Source organism: Phasianus colchicus, chromosome 39 (genome assembly GCF_987193195.1).
Source record: "Phasianus colchicus chromosome 39, bPhaCol1.hap1.1, whole genome shotgun sequence".
Lineage (NCBI taxonomy): Eukaryota > Metazoa > Chordata > Aves > Galliformes > Phasianidae > Phasianus > Phasianus colchicus.
This window is the reverse complement of record NC_143474.1, coordinates 1,415,535-1,429,328: the sequence shown is the minus strand read 5'-3', so window position 1 is coordinate 1,429,328 and position 13,794 is coordinate 1,415,535. Positions and strand designations below refer to the sequence as shown.

Sequence of the window (13,794 nt, the reverse complement as noted above, 5' to 3'; positions counted from 1 at the left end):
CCCAAAATCTCACAGATTCCCACCCAAAAAAACATCCTTATGGAGTCTTCTATTTTTCTCCTCACAGACTGACCCAAAATCTCACATTTTTACCCCAAAATCTCACAGATTTCCACCCAAAAAACATCCTCATGCAGTCTTCTATTTTTCTCCTCACAGACTGACCCAAAATCTCACATTTTTACCCCCAAATCTCACAGATTTCCACCCAAAAAACATCCTCATGGAGTCCTCCATCTTTTTCCCCAAGGAATGACCCAAAATCTCACATTTTTACCCCAAAATTCCCCTCACAAATCCCTTAAAAAAAGTCAATTTTAGGCATTTTCGGGGGTGCTTCAAAAAATGTTCGTTTCCACTCCAAATCGCCCCCAAAAAATGAAGGTTTTAAGGCCATTTTTGTTCATCAACAAACCTTCAGCTTCAAAATTTGGCACAGATTGGTGAAATCGTGGTTTTTGTCCCCAAAATTTGGTTGTTTCGCCCCAAAATTGCAGAGTTTGGTCGATTTTTGGGTTAAAAAAACGCGTTTTTTTTTTGGGGGGGGGGGGGGGTCTTAAATCTCGTTTTTGGGGCCGGAAAATGAATTTTTGGGGTGGGTTGGAACGGATTTTCTGGGGTGGCAAAAATGATTTTTTGGTGTTTTTTGTCGTTTTTTGGGGTTAGAATGGAGAATTTTGGGTCAAAAAAGGGATTTTTTGGCTTTTTTTGAACGCGAGTGTAAAAACGTGTATTTTTGCGGCACATTTTGGGGCCAAAAGTTAAAATCTGGAGGGATTTCGGAAGAAACTGAGGACGAATGTGGAAATGTTGTGATTTTGCGGGATTTAAAACGTAAAATTTTGGGGAAAAAACCCCAATTTTAGGCACCGCAGCCGTCCCGCTGTGTCACGTGACGCTCCGCGCGCCTTCCTATTGGCCCGAGCCCTGCGCGGGAAAATCGCTGCCTTTCCGCCATTTTGAAAGCGGAAGCGACTCCCTCCGCCGCGCTTCCGGTTTCCGGCGTGGAGCGGAAGGGGCGGGATCAGAGCGGCGATGGCGGCGGCGGTGGAGGAGGAGGAGAGCGCTGAAGCGGCGGCGGACGGGGAAGCGGACGGGGCGGCACTCAGGGAGATGGAGGTGAGCGGGGCCGAGGGGGCGGGGCCTCACGGGGAGGGGGCGGGGCCCGAAGGAGGGGGGCGGGCCCCGTTGGAAAGGGGGCGGGGCTTCGGTTTGCGGCCTGTGAGGGGCGAGGAGGCGTGGTTTAGGAAAGGGGGCGTGGTTTACACCAGAAAGGGGCGTGGCTATGGGGTAGTGGGCGTGGCTTGGGGAATGGGAAGACATACGCGGGGGCGTGGCTAGCGTGGGAAAGTGGGCGTGGCTTGTGGGAAAGGGGGCGGGGCTTCGGGGTGGGGGTGAATGGGGTCAATGGGGGGTGGGGGAGGCAGTGGGGGACATTGGGGGGACAGGAGGTGACAATGGGGGGGTGACAGTAGGGGGTGGCGTTGGGGGGACCATAGGGGTGACAGTGGGGGGCTTTGTGGGGACAATGGGGGGTGGCATTGTGGGGTGACAATTTGGGGGTGACAATGGGGGGGCTTTGGGGTCTGGCATTGGGGGACATTGGGGAGCTTTTGGGGTGACAGTGGGGGACAGTGGGGGGTGACAGTGGGGGACATTGTGGGGTGGCATTGGGGGACCATGGGGGTGGCAGTGGTGGACAATGGGGGGTGGCATTGGGGGGTGACAGTGGGGGTGACAGTGGGGGGGTTTTGGGGGTGGCATTGGGGGACAGGAGGTGACAATGGAGGGGTGACAGTGGGGGGTGGCATTGGGGGGCTTTTGGGGTGAGATGGGGGACAGGAGGTGACAATGGGGGGTGACAGTGGGAGGGTTTTGGGGTGGCATTGGGGGACAGGAGGTGACAGTGGGGGGTGACATTATGGGGTGGCACTGGGGGGTGACAGTGGGGGGGTTTTGGGGGTGGCATTGGGGGGCTTTTGGGGTGACAGGGGTGGACAGGAGGTGACAATGGGGGGGTGACATTGGGGGGTGGCATTGGGGGGCTTTTGGGGTGACATGGGGGGACGGGAGGTGACAGTGGGGGGGTGACATTGGGGGGGTGACAGTGGGGGGCTTTTGGGGTGGCATTGGGGGACAGGAGGTGACAATGGGGGGTGACATTGGGGGGTGACATTGGGGGGCTTTTAGGGTGACATGGGGGGACAGGAGGTGACAATGGGGGGTGACATTGGGGGGTGACATTGGGGGGGCTTTTGGGATGACACTGGGGGGCTTTTGGGGTGACAATGGGGGGGAGGGGGTGACGCTGGGGTCCCTGAGGTGACAGCACACGGTGGCCTATAGGAGATGGTGGCAGAGCTGTACCGCTTCCGGGACGCGGCACGGCACGGCGACGATGGCGGCCATGATGGTGATGATGGCGGCCATGATAGTGATGGCGGCCATGATGATGGAGGCGGCCATGATGGTGGTGGCCATGATGGTGGCGGCCATGATGGTGGCGGCCATGATGACGATGATGATGATGGTGATGGCGGTGGCGAGGATGGTGAGCACAAAGATGGGGATGGAAGGAAGGGGACGGCGGAGGCGGCGGCGGCGCTGGAGGAGGAGGTGGAGCGGATCGTGCAGCGCATGGAGGGCATCCGAGGTGAGACATGGAGACCCATAGAGACCCATAGAGACCCATAGGGACTATGGAGACCCATAGGGACCCATAGGAACCCATAGAGCCCCATAGGGATGCATAGAGACCCATAGGGACTAATAGAGACCCATAGAGCTCCATAGGGACTATGGAGACCCATAGGGACCCATAGGGACCCAAAGAGCCCCATAGGGACCCATAGAGCCCCATAGGGACTATGGAGACCCATAGGGACCCATAGGGACCCATAGAGCCCCATAGGGATGCATAGAGACCCATAGAGCTCCATAGAGACCCATAGGGACTATGGAGACCCATAGAGCCCCATAGGGACTATGGAGACCCATAGAGGCCCATAGGGACCATGGAGACCTATAGAGACACATAGAGCCCCATAGGAACCATGGAAACCCATAGAGACCCATAGAGACCCATAGAGCTCCATAGGGACCATGGAGACCTATAGAGCCCCATAGAGCCCCATAGGGATGCATAGAGACCCATAGAGACCCATAGAGACTATGGAGACCCATAGGGACCCATAGGGACCCATAGAGCCCCATAGGGATGCATAGAGACCCATAGAGCCCCATAGAGCCCCATAGGGACTATGGAGACCCATAGGGACCCATAGGGACCCATAGGGACCCATAGGGATGCATAGAGACCCATAAGGACTAATAGAGACCCGTAGAGCCCCATAGGGACTATGGAGACCCATAGGGACCCATAGGGACCCAAAGAGCCCCATAGGGACCCATAGAGCCCCATAGGGACTATGGAGACCCATAGGGACCCAAAGAGCCCCATAGGGACCCATAGAGCCCCATAGGGACTAATAGAGACCCATAGAGCCCCATAGGGACTATGGAGACCCATAGGGACCCATAGGGACCCATAGAGCCCCATAGGGATGCATAGAGACCCATAGAGCCCCATAGAGACCCATAGGGACTATGGAGACCCATAGGGACTAATGGAGACCTATAGAGCCCCATAGAAACTATGGAGAGCCATAGAGCCCCATAGGGACCCATAGAGCCCCATAGGGACCCATAGGAAGCATGGAGATCCATAGAGCCCCATAGGGATCCATAGTGCCCCATAGGGACCATGGAGACCTATAGAGACCCATAGAGCCCCATAGAGCCCCATAGGGACCCTTAGAGACTCATAGAGCCCCATAGGGATCCATAGGGACCCATAGAGACCCATAGAGCCCCATAGGGACCATGGAGACCCATAGAGACCCATAGAGACCCATAGAGCCCCATAGGGATGCATAGAGCCCCATAGAGCCCCATAGAGCCCCATAGGGACCCATAGAGACTCATAGAGCCCCATAGGGATCCATAGGGACCCATAGAGACCCATAGAGCCCCATAGGGACCATGGAGACCTATAGAGACCCATAGGGATGCATAGAGACCCATAGGGACCCATAGAGCCCCATAGGAACAATGGAAACCCATAGAGCCCCATAGAGCCCCATAGAGCCCCATAGGGACCATGGAAACCCATAGAGACCCATAGAGCCCCATAGCGCCCCATAGCGCCCCATAGGGACCCATAGAGACTCATAGAGAGCCCCATAGGGATCCATAGCGACCCATAGAGCCCCATAGGGATCATGGAGACCTATAGAGACCCATAGAGACCCATAGAGCCCCATAGGGACCCTTAGAGACTCATAGAGCCCCATAGGGATCCATAGCGACCCATAGAGCCCCATAGGGATCATGGAGACCTATAGAGACCCATAGAGACCCATAGCGCCCCATAGGGATGCATAGAGCCCCATAGAGCCCCATAGGAACAATGGAGACCCATAGAGACCCATAGAGCCCCATAGGAACAATGGAGACCCATAGAGACCCATAGAGCCCCATAGAGGCTTATAGAGACCCCACGGAGCCCCATAGAGACCCCATAGAGACCCATAGAGGCCTTTAGAGACCCCGTAGAGCCCTATAGGGCCTCATAGAAGCCTATAGAGACCCCACAGAGCCCCATAGAGACCCATAGAGATCCCATAGAGCCCCATGGAGACCCCATAGAGACCCCATAGAGCCCCACGGGGCCCCATAGGGACCCCATAGGGACCCCACAGAGCCCCATAGAGGCCTATAGAGACCCCACAGAGCCCCATAGAGACCTGAAGAGACCCCATAGAGCCCCATAGAGACCCCATAGAGCCCCATAGAGTGCCATAGAGCCCCATAGAGACCCCATAGAGCCCCATAGAGCCATATAGAAACCCCATAGAGACCCATAGAAGCTTATAGAGACCCCACAGAGCCCCATAGAGTTCTAAAGAGACCCCATAGAGCCCCATAGAGCCCCACAGAGACCTGAAGAGACCCCATAGAGCCCCATAGAGCCCCATAGAGGCCTATAGAGACCCCATAGAGACCCCATAGAGACCCCGTAGTGCCACAGAGCCCCATAGAACCCCACAGAAACCCCACAGATCCCCCCCCTAACCATAGGGATCCTATAGAGACTCATAGGGACCCATAGGGATTCCACAGAGACCCAGGGAGACCCATAAGAACCCATAGGGACCCCATAGAGACCCCCAGAGCCCCACAGAAGCCTATAGAGATCCCATAGAGCCCCACAGAAACCCCATAGAGACCCCCAGAGCCCCATAGAGGCCTCTAATGATCCCATAGAGCCCCATAGAGACCTATAAAGACCCCATAGAGCCCCACGGGGCCACATAGAGTCCTGTAGAGACCCCACAGAGCCCCATAGAGACCCCATAGAGACCCATAGAGGCTTATAGAGACCCCATAGAGCCCCATAGAGGTATATAGAGACCCCATAGAGCCCCACAGGGCCCCATAGAGGCCTATAGAGACCTGAAGAGACCCCATAGAGCCCCATAGAGACCCCATAGAGACCCATCGGGGCTTATAGAGACCCCATAGAGCCCCATAGAGGTATATAGAGACCCCATAGAGCCACACAGAACCCCATGGAGACCCCATAGAGCGCCATAGAGACCCCATAGAGCCCCATAGAGGCCTATAGAGACCCTGCAGAGCCCCATAGAGACCCCATAGAGCCATATAGAAACCCCATAGAGACCCATAGAAGCTTATAGAGACCCCACAGAGCCCCATAGAGTTCTAAAGAGACCCCATAGAGCCCCATAGAGACCCCATAGGGACCCCACAGAGCCCCATAGAGGCCTATAGAGACTCCACAGAGCCCCATAGAGACCTGAAGAGACCCCATAGAGCCCCATAGAGACCCCACAGAGCCCCATAGAGTTCTAAAGAGACCCCATAGAGCTCCATAGAGCCCCATAGAGACCTGAAGAGACCCCATAGAGCCCCATAGAGACCTATAGAGACCCCATAGAGACCCCATAGAGACCCTGTAGTGCCACAGAGCCCCATAGAACCCCACAGAAACCCCACAGATCCCCCCCCTAACCACCCCCCTTGCCCCACAGTGTCCCCGCAGGCTTTGCCCCGTGCCCTATATCTACGGGGTCGGGCACTGCTGGCCACCCCATTGGGTTCTGTGCGAGCCGAAGCCCTATTGGGACGAGCCCTAAAACTGGAACCTGGCTTGAGGGTGGGTACCTGGGACCCATAGAGACCCATAGGGACCCATAGGGACCCATAGGGACCCATAGGGACCCATAGAGACCCCCAGAGCCCCACAGAAGCCTATAGAGATCCCGTAGAGTCCCGTAGAAACCCCATAGAGACCCCCAGAGCCCCATAGAGGCCTCTAAGGATCCCATAGAGCCCCATAGAGAGCTATAAAGACCCCATAGAGCCCCACGGGGCCCCATAGAGGCCTATAGAGACCCCACAGAGCCCCATAGAGACCCCATAGAGACCCATAGAGGCTTATAGAGACCCCATAGAACCCCATAGAGGTATATAGAGACCCTATAGAGCCCCACAGGGCCCCATAGAGGCCTATAGAGACCTGAAGAGACCCCACAGAGCCCCATAGAGACCCCATAGAGCCCCATAGGGCCCCATAGAGGCCTATAGAGACCCCATAGAGACCCATAGGGGCTTATAGAGACCCCATAGAACCCCATAGAGGTATATAGAGACCCTATAGAGCCCCACAGGGCCCCATAGAGGCCTATAGAGACCTGAAGAGACCCCATAGAGCCCCATAGAGACCCCATAGAGCCCCATAGGGCCCCATAGAGGCCTATAGAGACCCCATAGAGCCACACAGAACCCCATAGAGACCCCATAGAGCCCCATAGAGACCCCATAGAGCCCCATAGAGGCCTATAGAGACTGCATAGAGCCCCATAGAGACCCCATAGGTACCCCATAGAGGCCTATAGAGACCCCATAGAGCCCCACAGGGCCCCATAGAGGCCTATAGAGACCCCATAGAGCCCCACGGGACCCCATAGGGACCCCATAGGGACCCCACAGAGCCCCATAGAGGCCTAAAGAGACTGCATAGAGCCCCATAGAGACCCCATAGAGCCCCATAGAGGCCTATAGACACCTCATAGGGACCCCACAGAGCCCCATAGAGGTCTAAAGAGACCCCATAGAGCCCCATAGGGCCCCATAGGGACCCCATAGGGACCCCATAGGGACCCCACAGAGCCCCATAGAGGCCTAAAGAGACCCCATGGAGCCCCGTAGAGACCCCATAGAGCCCCATAGAGTCCTATAGAGACCCCGTAGAGCCCCATAGAGGCTTATAGACACCCCATAGAGCTCCACAGGGCCCCATAGAGACCTATAGAGACCCCATAGAGCCCCACAGGGCCCCATAGAGGCCTATAGAGACCCCATAGAGACCCCATAGAGACCCCGTAGTGCCACAGAGCCCCATAGAACCCCACAGAAACCCCACAGATCCCCCCCCTAACCACCCCCCTTGCCCCACAGTGTCCCCGCAGGCTTTGCCCCGTGCCCTATATCTACGGGGTCGGGCACTGCTGGCCACCCCATTGGGTTCTGTGCGAGCCGAAGCCCTATTGGGACGAGCCCTAAAACTGGAACCTGGCTTGAGGGTGGGTACCTGGGACCCATAGGGACCCCATAGGGACCCCATAGAGACCCATAGGGACCCATAGGGACCCCATAGAGACCCCCAGAGCCCCACAGAAGCCCATAGAGATCCCATAGAGCCCCATAGAAACCCCATAGAGACCCCCAGAGCCCCATAGAGACCCCATAAAGACCTATAGAGGCTTATAGAGACCCCATAGAACCCCATAGAGGTATATAGAGACCCTATAGAGCCCCACAGGGCCCCATAGAGGCCTATAGAGACCTGAAGAGACCCCATAGAGCCCCATAGAGACCCCATAGAGACCCATCGGGGCTTATAGAGACCCCATAGAGCCCCATAGAGGTATATAGAGACCCCATAGAGCCACACAGAACCCCATGGAGACCCCATAGAGCGCCATAGAGACCCCATAGAGCCCCATAGAGGCCTATAGAGACCCTGCAGAGCCCCATAGAGACCCCATAGAGCCATATAGAAACCCCATAGAGACCCATAGAAGCTTATAGAGACCCCACAGAGCCCCATAGAGTTCTAAAGAGACCCCATAGAGCCCCATAGAGCCCCACAGAGACCTGAAGAGACCCCATAGAGCCCCATAGAGCCCCATAGAGGCCTATAGAGACCCCATAGAGACCCCATAGAGACCCCGTAGAGCCACAGAGCCCCATAGAACCCCACAGAAACCCCACAGATCCCCCCCCCTAACCACCCCCCTTGCCCCACAGTGTCCCCGCAGGCTTTGCCCCGTGCCCTATATCTACGGGGTCGGGCACTGCTGGCCACCCCATTGGGTTCTGTGCGAGCCGAAGCCCTATTGGGACGAGCCCTAAAACTGGAACCTGGCTTGAGCGCCGCCTGGACCTTATTGGGAGAGACCTTATGGGGTCGGGGGGACCTGGATGGGGCCAAAGCCTGCTTCCGTGGGGCACTGCAGCACGTGAGTGTGCTCCTATGGGGTTTGATGGGGTCTCTGTGGGGTTTGATGGGGACTCTGTGGGGTTGCGGGTTCCCTATGGGGCTCTGTGGGGTTTTATGGGGTCTATGGGGTTTTGTGGGGTCTTAGGGGGGCTCTACGGGGCACAGCGGGGTCTCTGGGGGTTTTATGGGGTCTGTGGGGTTGTGGGTTCTCTGTGGGGTTCTATGGGGTCTCTGTGGGGTTGGGGGTCCCTGTGGGTCTCTATGGGGCTCTGTGGGGTCTTATGGGGGCTCTACGAGGCACTGTGGGGTCTCTGGGGTTTTATGGGGTGTCTGAGGGGTCTTAAGGGGCTCTGTGGGATTCTGTGGGGTCTTATGGGGCTCTACGGGGCACAGCGGGGTCTCTGGGGGTTGTATGGGGTCTGTGGGGTTTTATGGGTTCTCTGTGGGGTTCTGTGGGGTCTTTATGGGGCTCTAGAGGGCAAAGTGGGGTCTCTGTAGGGTTGCGGGTTCCCTATGGGGCTCTGTGGGGTTTTATGGGGTCTATGGGGTTTTGTGGGGTCTTAGGGGGCTCTACGGGGCACAGCGGGGTCTCTGGGGGTTGTATGGGGTCTGTGGGGTTTTATGGGGTCTCTGTGGAGTTCTGTGGGGGTCTATGGGGTTTTGTGGGGTCTTATGGGGGCTCTACGGGGCACGGCAGGGTCTCTGTGGGGTTTTATGGGGTCTCTGTGGGGTTGTGGGTTCTCTGTGGGGTTCTTTCGGGTCTTATGGGGCTCTACGGGGCACAGTGGGATCTCTGTGGGGTTTTAGGGGGTCTCTGTGGGGTTGTGGGTCCCTATGGGTCTCTGTGGGGTTCTGTGGGGTCTTATGGGTCTCTGTGAGGCACAGTGGGGTCTCTGGGGGTTTTATGGGGTCTGTAGGGTTTTATGGGGTCTCTGTGGGGTTGTGGGTCCCCTATGGGGTTCTGTGAGGTTTTGTGGGGTCTTATGGGGGCTCTACGATGCACAGTGGGGTCTCTGTGGGGTTGCGGGTTCCCGATGGGGCTCTGTGGGGTTTTATGGGGTCTATGGGGTTTTGTGGGGTCTTAGGGGTCTCTACGGGGCACAGCGGGGTCTCTGGGAGTTTTATGGGGTCTGTGGGGTTTTATGGGTTCTCTGTGGGGTTCTGTGGGGTCTTTATGGGGCTCTAGAGGGCAAAGTGGGGTCTCTGTGGGGTTTTATGGGGTCTGTGGGGTTTTATGGGGTCTCTGTGGGGTTCTGTGGGGGTCTATGGGGTTTTGTGGGGTCTTAGCGGGCTCTACGGGGCACAGCGGGGTCTCTGGGGGTTTTATGGGGTCTGTGGGGTTTTATGGGTTCTCTGTGGGGTTCTGTGGGGTCTTTATGGGGCTCTAGAGGGCAAAGTGGGGTCTCTGTGGGGTTTTATGGGGTCTGTGGGGTTTTATGGGGTCTCTGTGGGGTTCTGTGGGGGTCTGTGGGGTTTTGTGGGGTCTTATGGGGTTTCTGTGAGGCACAGTGGGGTCTGTGGGGTGTTATGGGGTCTCTGTGGGGTTGTGGGTCTCTGTGGGGTTTTGTGGTGTCTTATGGGGCTCTACGGGGCACAGCAGGGTCTCTGTGGGGTTTTATGGGGTCTGTGGGGTTTTATGGGGTCTCTGTGGGGTTGTGGGTCTCTATGGGGCTCTGGGGTTCTGTGGGGTCTTATGGGGCTCTATGGGGCACAGCGGGGTCTTTGTGGGGTTTTATGGGGTCTCTGTGGGACACAGCGGGGTCTCTGGGGGTTGTATGGGGTCTGTGGGGTTTTATGGGTTCTCTGTGGGGTTCTGTGGGGTCTTTATGGGGCTCTAGAGGGCAAAGTGGGGTCTCTGTGGGGTTTTATGGGGTCTGTGGGGTTTTATGGGGTCTCTATGGGGTTCTTTGGGGGTCTGTGGAGTTTTGTGGGGTCTTAGGGGGCTCTACGGGGCACAGCGGGGTCTCTGGGGGTTTTATGGGGTCTGTGGGGTTTTATGGGTTCTCTGTGGGGTTCTTTGGGGTCTTACGGGGCTCTACGGGGCACAGTGGGATCTCTGTGGGGTTTTAGGGGGTCTCTGTGGGGTTGTGGGTCTCTATGGGGCTCTGTGGGGTCTTATGGGGTCTGTGGGGTTTTATGGGTTCTCTGTGGGGTTCTGTGGGGTCTTATGGGGCTCTACAAGGCACAGCAGGGTCTCTGTGGGGTTTTATGGGCTCTGTGGGGTCTTACGGGGGCTCTACGAGGCACAGCGGGGTCTTTGTGGGATTTTATGGGGTCTGTGGGGTCTTATGGGGTCTCTGTGGGGTTGTGGGTCCCTACGGGTCTCTGCGGGGTTTTGTGGGGTCTTAGGGGTCTCTGTGGGGCACAGCGGGGTCTGTGGGTGTTGTATGGGGTCTGTGGGGTTTTATGGGTTCTCTGTGGGGTTCTGTGGGGTCTTTATGGGGCTCTACGGGGCAAAATGGGGTCTCTGTAGGGTTGCGGCTTCCCTATGGGGCTCTGTGGGGTTTTATGGGGTCTATGGGGTTTTGTGGGGTCTTATGGGGCTCTACGGGGCACAGCGGGGTCTCTGGGGGTTGTATGGGGTCTGTGGGGTTTTATGGGTTCTCTGTGGGGTTCTGTGGGGTCTTTATGGGGCTCTAGAGGGCAAAATGGGGTCTCTGTGGGGTTGCGGGTTCCCTATGGGGCTCTGTGGGGTTTTATGGGGTCTATGGGGTTTTGTGGGGTCTTATGGGGCTCTACGGGGCACAGCGGGGTCTCTGGGGGTTTTATGGGGTCTGTGGGGTTTTATGGGGTCTCTATGGGGTTCTTGAGGGGTCTGTGGAGTTTTGTGGGGTCTTAGGGGGCTCTACGGGGCACGGCAGGGTCTCTGTGGGGTTTTATGGGGTATCTTTGGGGTTGTGGGTCTCTATGGGGCTCTGTGGGGTCTTATGGGGTGTGTGGGGTTTTATGGGTTCTCTGTGGGGTTCTGTGGGGTCTCATGGGGCTCTACAAGGCACAGCAGGGTCTCTGTGGGGTTTTATGGGCTCTGTGGGGTCTTATGGGGGCTCTACGATGCACAGCGGGGTCTTTGTGGGATTTTATGGGGTCTGTGGGGTCTTATGGGGTCTCTGTGGGGTTGTGGGTCCCTATGGGTCTCTGCGGGGTTTTGTGGGGTCTTAGGGGGCTCTACGGGGCACAGCGGGGTCTCTGGGGGTTGTATGGGGTCTGTGGGGTTTTATGGGTTCTCTGTGGGGTTCTGTGGGGTCTTTATGGTGCTCTAGAGGGCAAAGTGGGGTCTCTGTAGGGTTGCGGGTTCCCTATGGGGCTCTGTGGGGTTTTATGGGGTCTATGGGGTTTTGTGGGGTCTTAGGGGGCTCTACGGGGCACAGCGGGGTCTCTGGGGGTTGTATGGGGTCTGTGGGGTTTTATGGGTTCTCTGTGGGGTTCTGTGGGGTCTTTATGGGGCTCTAGAGGGCAAAGTGGGGTCTCTGTGGGGTTGCGGCTTCCCTATGGGGCTCTGTGGGGTTTTATGGGGTCTATGGGGTTTTGTGGGGTCTTATGGGGCTCTACGGGGCACAGCGGGGTCTCTGGGGGTTTTATGGGGTCTATGGGGTTTTATGGGGTCTCTATGGGGTTCTTTGGGGGCCTGTGGAGTTTTGTGGGGTCTTAGGGGGCTCTACGGGGCACAGCGGGGTCTCTGGGGGTTGTATGGGGTCTGTGGGGTTTTATGGGTTCTCTGTGGGGTTCTGTGGGGTCTTTATGGGGCTCTAGAGGGCAAAGTGGGGTCTCTGTGGGGTTGCGGGTTCCCTGTGGGTCTCTATGGGTCCCTATGGCTCTTTATGGGATTCCTATGGGTCCCTATGGCTCCCTATGGGTCCCTGTGGCTCCCTATGTGTCCCTGTGGCTCCCTGTGGGTCTCTATGGGTCCCTGTGGCTCCTTATGGCTCTTTATGGGATTCCTATGGCTCCCTATGGCTCCCTATGGGTCTGTATGGCTTCCTATGGGTCCCTATGGGTCTCTATGGGTCCCTATGGGTCTCTATGGGTCCCTATGGCTCTTTATGGGATTCCTATGGGTCCCTGTGGCTCCCTATGGGTCCCTGTGGGTCTCTATGGCTCCCTATGTGTCCCTGTGGCTCCCTATGGGTCTCTATGGGTCCCTGTGGCTCCTTATGGCTCTTTATGGGATTCCTATGGCTCCCTATGGGTCTGTATGGCTTCCTATGGGTCCCTATGGGTCTCTATGGGTCCCTATGGGTCTCTATGGGTCCCTATGGCTCTTTATGGGATTCCTATGGGTCCCTGTGGGTCTCTATGGCTCCCTATGTGTCCCTGTGGCTCCCTATGGGTCTCTATGGGTCCCTGTGGCTCCTTATGGCTCTTTATGGGATTCCTATGGCTCCCTGTGGCTCCCTATGGCTCCCTATGGGTCTGTATGGCTTCCTATGGGTCCCTATGGGTCTCTATGGGTCCCTGTGGGTCTCTATGTGTCCCTATGGCTCTTTATGGGATTCCTATGGGTCCCTATGGGTCCCTATGGGTCCCTGTGGCTCCCTATGGGTCCCTGTGGGTCCCTATGGGTCCCTATGGGTCCCTGTGGCTCCCTATGGGTCTCTATGGGTCCCTGTGGCTCCTTATGGCTCTTTATGGGATTCCTATGGCTCCCTGTGGCTCCCTGTGGCTCCCTATGGGTCTGTATTGCTCCCTATGGGTCTGTATGGCTTCCTATGGGTCTCTGTGGGTCCCTATGGGTCTCTGTGGGTCCCTATGGGTCTCTATGGCTCCCTATGGGTCCCTGTGGCTCCCTATGGGTCTCTATGGGTCCCTGTGGCTCCTTATGGCTCTTTATGGGATTCCTATGGCTCCCTATGGGTCTGTATGGCTTCCTATGGGTCCCTATGGGTCTCTATGGGTCCCTGTGGGTCTCTATGGGTCCCTATGGCTCTTTATGGGATTCCTATGGGTCCCTATGGGTCCCTATGGGTCCCTGTGGCTCCCTATGGGTCCCTGTGGGTCCCTATGGGTCTCTATGGGTCTCTATGGGTCCCTATGGGTCCCTATGGGTCCCTGTGGTTCCTTATGGCTCTTTATAGGATTTCTATGGGGTCTATGGGTCCCTATGGGTTTCTTTGGTTCCCTATTTGTCTCTGTGTGTCCCTATGTGTCCCTCTGGGTCCCTATGGGTCCCTATGTGTCCCTATGGGGTCCCTATGTGTCCCTATGGCTCC

At 56.8% G+C, this 13,794-nt stretch overlaps 1 protein-coding gene across 1 annotated transcript in view; it reads left to right on the top strand.

The window, feature by feature from the left end:
* Positions 1-976: 976 nt before the first annotated feature.
* Positions 977-13,794, top strand: part of TTC5 (tetratricopeptide repeat domain 5) — a 30,775-nt gene continuing 17,957 nt past the window's right edge. Inside the window, exons 1-2 of the mRNA XM_090130092.1 lie at positions 977-1,119; positions 2,347-2,653. Of these exons, the coding sequence (XP_089986218.1) occupies positions 2,399-2,653 (255 nt within the window). The 5' untranslated portion in view covers positions 977-1,119; positions 2,347-2,398. The remainder of the gene's footprint in view (positions 1,120-2,346; positions 2,654-13,794) is intronic.